General features: G+C 37.2%; 1 protein-coding gene across 1 annotated transcript; it reads left to right on the plus strand.

Moving 5' to 3' along the window:
- Nucleotides 1–2142: 2142 nt before the first annotated feature.
- On the plus strand, nt 2143–3255 carry LOC131158291 (ESCRT-related protein CHMP1B). Its single transcript, XM_058113051.1, has one exon. The coding sequence runs from the start codon at nt 2445–2447 to the stop codon at nt 3054–3056; it is 612 nt and encodes a 203-aa protein (XP_057969034.1). The 5' UTR covers nt 2143–2444; the 3' UTR covers nt 3057–3255.
- The last annotated feature ends 3803 nt before the right edge of the window (nt 3256–7058 follow it).

Below are 7058 nucleotides of genomic sequence, written 5' to 3' on the forward strand. Positions count from 1 at the left end.
GAGGCCCAAAAACTCTAAAATTGCCGTAACTCGATATCTAAAAATTATTTCAACATTTCAATCGATTCATATTGTATAAATCACTATATTAACATAACCCCCTTACTTGCGTATGAATTGGAGTCCGAAACGACCTGGAACTCAAGCCCTAGCTTTCCAAACCCCGAACCTAAATGGTTCAAAATAATGGCACAAAAACCTCGAAACCTAATACTTGAAGAACAACACTTAAGTATAATCTCGTATACTACAAATCTATCGGACCAAAAGCAAAAATCGACTCTTACCTCGATTTTCGGGAAAAACTTGGAAATCTCCGAAATGAAATTATGATCTGTATAACCTGTAGAGATTCCTTCCCCGATCCATGTAACGACGTCGGATCGTCGATTCTGGAAACACACGACCCGAAAATCTTAGAGAAAGAGAGCGTGGAGTTCGTGTCTAGAGAGAGAGAGAGAGAGAGAGAGAGAGAGAGAGAGAGAGAGAGAGAGAGAGAGAGAGAGAATGCGAGTTTATAAAGAAAAACCTAACTTAACGTTTAAGTAATCAAAATAAATATCTCCTCCAAGATATTTATATATAAATATCTCAAAATATCTCCTTTCAAAATATTTTCTCCAAAATATCTCTTTATTTATATATATATTGATCAGGTTACTACAAGTGAGCCCTAAAGTTTGTCAATGGTCATTATTGAACATTCAAACATATCATTTAAATACATGCATTATTACAGACCAAAGATAAAAAAAATTAAATGCATATAAAAATACAATAAATATCTTCGTCTTTTGCTCTTTTTTTATGGGATACGCCAAGCTATGTGTATACTTTAAGTCCCATCTCGACTTCCATTTTTCGGTATCTTATGTTCGTGTTGAAATGAAAACCTGTTCACACACTAAATGCACACATAAAATACTGGTGGTTTGTCAGCATTAAAACATGGATTGGACTCAAAAAGCCAACACATTATTCATTTAATTAATTTAATTTAATAAGAATTAATTAATTAGTAATCATAAATTTTTTAGGATCACTGCACAACAAGCCGAAGATGAGGCGCAATACGTACGCTTTGGTGTATTGCATGTTCTTGGTCCTCTAATGCTTCATTATTGAGTCCCAGTAGGTCGCTGTCCATCCACACCATTAACAGCAAGAAGCCAAACCATCCACTTAGCTCGGGGGGGGGGGGGGGTTGCATCAAAGAAGTGTGTAGCAAAGTAAAGGCCACTTTTGCTCTATGGTGGTCGTAACAACGCAGTAAGTAGTCTTATAAATATGATGACATCCTCCGGCATCACTGTCGCCTCGCCGTAGGGGAATGGTGATCTTGAAATGTTGAAATATTCTCAATCCAAAGTGTTTTGAGTGTATGTACTTGTGTGAGGATTGAACCATAGAACTAGGTCGACCATTCACATCCTACATCACCCTAATGCGCAATCATTTTATGACTATACTTTTTTAGGTCACAAGAGGACAATGAAGTGTCGGTAGCTATTCTATTATCCTTAATTTGCACCATTATATCATGGTTTTAGAAGGTGAAAATTTTTAGTTATATTGTTTTATAGAAAAATGGAAATTGTCTTTTTTCATTAAACAAGTCCTCAATCTTTTATTATTTTGTTTCATGGATATTTGTTTTGTTTTTTTTTAAATAATTTTTAGCATGTTTTTTTTTTTTTTTTTTTATGGTAAGAACTATAGTTATGTGTACACCGATGATCATTATAAACTAAATTAGGCATGCTTTGAAAGTGGTTTTGAATTTGAATTTGTGAGGATTTAAAAAAAATATTATATAAATTGTGTTCGATTTTGTTTAAATTCACACAAATTTAAATATAATACTTAAAAATCATGTTTCAAGCACAGTATAAAAAAAGATTTAAAATCATATGAAAGGCCTTATTAGGTATTAGGGGAGAATGTATCAATGAGATATTTAGATCTTCATCTATCAATACATATTATTTTGAAGGATAAATCAATAATTCTTAATTAAAACAGCAAAAAATTCAAATCAAAAGCTCAAATTGAAAACAAAGTTGCAACAAAACTATCATTCTTTGAAATCGAACGTAAAAAAGGTTCAAATTTATATTTTTGAAAATGCACCGTTACAATCTCGTTTTGAGAGACCTGATCAGGTGTAAACGGAAGTTTATTCCAGCGAGACGCTCGGGTCTTCAAGGCCTTTTCTGTCAATACGCACTATTTCCAGGGAGAAACCAGTAATTCTACCAGATAACACCCATCCTTCTTTCTCTATCGCCCGAAGCTGAAATTTCCCAATCCTTTCTGCGAACCATCGGAGAACAACCAAGTGCCTCCACCCTTCCTCAAAACCCTAGATTACAGATCGAACCTCGATCAAGTTACCAATCCTTACCGATCTCGAAACCCTGCAAGTGATCGATCGCAATTTCGCGATGGGCAACACAGAGAAGCTGATGAACCAGATCATGGAGCTCAAGTTCACCTCCAAATCCCTCCAGCGCCAGGCCCGGAAGTGCGAGAAGGAAGAGAAGGCCGAGAAGCTCAAGGTCAAGAAAGCCATCGAGAAGGGAAACATGGACGGCGCTCGCATCTACGCCGAGAATTCAATTCGCAAGCGCACCGAGCAGATGAACTACCTACGCCTTTCCTCCCGCCTCGACGCTGTTGTCTCACGCCTCGACACGCAGGCCAAGATGACCACCATCAGCAAGTCCATGTCCTCGATCGTGAAGTCTCTGGACTCCTCGCTCGCCACCGGGAATCTGCAGAAGATGTCGGAGACTATGGACCAGTTTGAGAAGCAGTTTGTGAACATGGAGGTGCAGGCGGAGTTCATGGAGAGCTCGATGGCCGGATCGACCTCGCTATCGACGCCAGAGGGCGAAGTCAACAGTTTGATGCAGCAGGTCGCCGACGACTACGGGCTTGAGGTCTCCGTTGGTCTGCCGCAGCCGGCAGCACATGCCGTTGCGACTAAGACAGCTGATAAGGTGGATGAGGACGATCTCTCTCGGCGCCTTGCGGAGCTTAAGGCCAGAGGCTGAGGGAATTGCGCTGCGTGAGAGAGTACTGGTAAATGATATGATACATACTAGTATTTGGATTCGATCTTATAATGACGATGAGACACCTGTATTTTGTAAATTTTAATTGAATTGGGACATGGAATTGTGTACAAGTTCTGGTTTATCATATCTATCTATTAATGCTTTGACCGCTTTGTGTGGATCATACCTTATCAAATGATCGGTATTCTTGTCCAAGGTATGGTTTTTATGTTTTCTTGGAGTGTGTTAATGATTTATTTCCATGCTCCAAAAAAGTCGCCAGAGAGAGGAACTTGAAGTTTTGGAGCTGAGATTTTACAGAGTTGGGGTTGTGGACTGCGGAGCATGAGAAGTGCTAGTCTACCGTATACTATACTGCAGTGTGCATACTATAATGTCTGTTCTACTTATAACACATGGGATTCTGCATTGTGCCCAAATTTAACTAAATTAGACTTGTGTAGATGCGGATATTGCATGCAGATGTCAATTCTTTCCCTGTTTCAACTTTCAAATATTCTATTTTCTTGTTTTAATGGTGGTGACTTAGTTGCATAATCTATTTTAGTTTTGTTATTCATTTTCCAGGATTTTGTTTTTTCTAGTAAATGTTTTACTTGATTTTTGATTCTGCTAATGTGTTATGGTTGCTTTTGATTGAGCGTGGTTGTGTACTTTGATGTGTGGGATTGCAAGGTTTTATTTCATGAAGTCACTGAACATTAGCATTAGTTTCAAGTTGGCCATTCAAATTCAATTTGCAACATATTATGTTTTACTGAACTTTAAACATTGTTTCAATGTCATTCAATACACGATGACTCTCCTGTTAATAAATATAATGCTATTTTAGCGTCACTGTCAGCCATCTTGTCAGCCCTTGTCTTCCACCCATGTCCATTTACCACTTCATTTACTCTTATCAATATGAGGCACATGAATTAGGATTTTTTTAGTAAAAATCAGTAACTATGATGAATTTGATGAATTCTTTGCCCCTTAGGATCACGAGAGGTGTCTGAGATGCATGTGGGATGGCTGTTGCACACAGGTCATTGAAATAATGAGTAAAATTTAGTGCATAATAGGTAAGGAATTGAAGTGCAGTGTTGAATTTGAAACTACTGCTGAAGTTCAGTGACTATCTATGAAATTTACTTGGATTGTGTTTGTGAGTTGTAAGACAGTTGGATTGCCAGTTAATTAGATTTACACTGTTCTACTTTTTTGTTTTGTTTTCTTGTTATAATGCTTGAAGGCTGGATATATTCTGAATGGTTTAAGGCGAATTAACTGGTGTTACCCAACAACCACAACAATCAAGCTTTTAGTTTCATTTGATGGGGTTGCCTATATCAATCCTTTTCCACCATTTTGACTCTGACTGTCGTTCCATTATCAGAATTTCATGTAAATTAGAATTTCTTAGTTGACTTCATTCCATGAAGGCATGAATATTTATTATTAAACTTTGTCTTGAATTTTATGTTTTTTGAATTGTGCAAGCTGTAAGGATGTTGGGGTGTCTGTCTACTGAGTATTTGCACATCTGGAATGTTTATGAATGTTCCTAAAAGTGAAGCGACTGGTCGTATTGTATGTGCCAATTGCCATTTAGCGAATAAACCCGTCGATATTGAGGTACCACAAGCGGTGTTGGGGTGTCTTGACTACTGAGTATTTGCACATCTGGAATGTTTATGAATGTTCCTAAAAGTGAATTTTTGTGGAAACTAGGTAACAAAAAATCTAAAACACGGAGTTCTCATATTTTAACAGGTCTTGAAAAAATGTGCTTTTCTAATAGATTATTTGGGTGAGGGTTAATTTGCATGAAATCCCTCAACACAACTATTTTCAGTGCCCAAAAAGAATAGCAGATATGTGCTTTTGGACTACTGCATTTTCATGTGATATTATTTATCTATTTATGGCATGCCTCACACTTATGCCCTGTTAACACGAATGCCTCACACTTGTTGTCTTTCTTCTAGTATTTACTGGTTGGCTGCTTGATAATTGACATAGGGTGTGTTTGTTCCTTGATGTTTGCTAGGTTTGTTTTGGTTCAGCTTTATGTCTTTCTTTTAGTTTTACTGGTTTGTCTGCTCGAAAATTGACATGACATCAGGGGTGCTTGGTTGGCTGGTTCTAGCCCTGGCCAAAACTGAGTTTCTGCTGTTTTCCATTATATTTTATTTTTGTGTCATGACTCTGTTTTGGCTCCTTGGTTTGGCTGGTTCAGCTTCTGTTAGTATGTAATCTTACCTTTTATTTAATAAAGTTGCTTTCCGTGGATTGAAAAAAAAATTGATTGGGCGTTGTATTACAGGATTGAGTAATGATTTTTGATTCCTGAATGTGTTTCTTTTAAAACATTTCTGTTTTATCCATTTGATGAAATTTCACCAGTTGATGCGTCTATTTAGTAGTTGTACATTGAATTGATTATAAATATATGTTTTAAATGTATAAATCTTGAATACTGACACTTTTAAGGTTAATATTTTAACTGTTTTTTTGCTAGTCAATTTTTGTGGATCTGTTTGTTGTTTCAATCAAATGGGGAAGGATTTGCGCTGTTTTGGTTGTGCAGTGGGGGTTGAGTTTTTGGGTCAACAGAACACACAAGTGCCCCTACTCATTGGGTCTACAGCAATTGGGAAGAATGGCCTTCAACGGAGTATGTAAGTGCGCCTCTATGCAATGGTGTTGTGGTTCAATCTTCCTACTCGTGGTTTAGAAAAAGATGTCACTCAAATGTGGTTATCCACAGTTGAAGCTCCACTATTCACAAGTGCAGTTCACACGAATTCAAATAAGCGCAATTACTGCCCATCATTCATTTTATAAGACAATTTATTTCTTAAAAAAAAAAACACTAATCAGCCATGCATAGGACACAAAAAGTCTTGCTACTTTAAAAGGATTTCTTTTTCTCTTTCTTTTAATTTTTTTTAAGGTGAAGTGTTTTTCCTTTTTACTTTTTGTTTTGAATATTGCCGGGTGTCTATGTGCGTTTTACATTCCGTGATTAATTTCACGTCCTGTGGAGCTGGTCCCACAACACCACAAGAATGGTAAATTCAGGAGTCCATGAGAAGAATCGAACTCGGGAGGCTTCATTAGCTGACCGTTAAGCGGCACTCCCAGGAAGCGACTTTGCCACCTGAACTACACCCTGGTGGCGAGAAGTGTTTTTCCTTCACTATGGGCATGGGTGCTATTTTAATAGAAGTTGTTTTGTTTGCAGATTTTTTTTTATATCTGTTTCTCTTTTAAATAATATATTTCCTGACAGCTGAAATTTTTCTCCCATTTGATCTAAGGATTATAAAACATTCTTTCCCCTTTAGTCAACTATGAAATTTTGGTCGCGGGAGATTGACCCACCGTTCTCTGGTGCTTTCCTGTGATCTTCAAAAAATCAATCTATAAAGCATTCGTACACCACCATGTATGAAGTCTGATTGGGTCCATTTAAATTGCACCAATGAATGACTAATGGGTTATATTATCTCATCAGCGAATTATTGAGTCTTTTGTAGAGTTTCTTCATTATTCATAGAGTTTTGTTTTAGCGCAATAGCTGCCATAGGTGCTATTTTTCTTATTTGAAAAAATGGGCATTTCACCCTCAAGAACACGTGTCATAGTGTCACGAGCTAAACTTGTTCAGGGTATTATGCTTGCCTGTGACCGCTTATCTTGTGTGCTTAGAATGAGTTTCCATCATGTAAATACTAGTGTATGATTATTTTCTGCTAGTAGAGTTTTTGTAAGCCAAATAAGACAGTATGATTCTTCGGTCACTTTGATGTTTCCTAGTGTCAGGATGATAATTACATAAAAACCTCTTTAGGGGAGGGTGAGTGTTCATCAGTCATTGTAAAACTTACTAGCAATTGTTAACGTGCTTACCTTACTTGCCTCCCTCGCTAAGTACATCATGTCAACGAAGGATTTGTTAATGAATTACGTTTGCTTCAATGTTTACTG

The sequence above is a fragment of the Malania oleifera genome, chromosome 6, assembly GCF_029873635.1.
Source record: "Malania oleifera isolate guangnan ecotype guangnan chromosome 6, ASM2987363v1, whole genome shotgun sequence".
Classification (NCBI taxonomy): domain Eukaryota; kingdom Viridiplantae; phylum Streptophyta; class Magnoliopsida; order Santalales; family Ximeniaceae; genus Malania; species Malania oleifera.

Bases quoted from the DNA above. Each gene is read 5' to 3' on its own strand.
- LOC131158291 (XM_058113051.1), top strand. From the start codon at position 2,445: ATGGGCAACACAGAGAAGCTGATGAACCAGATCATGGAGCTCAAGTTC.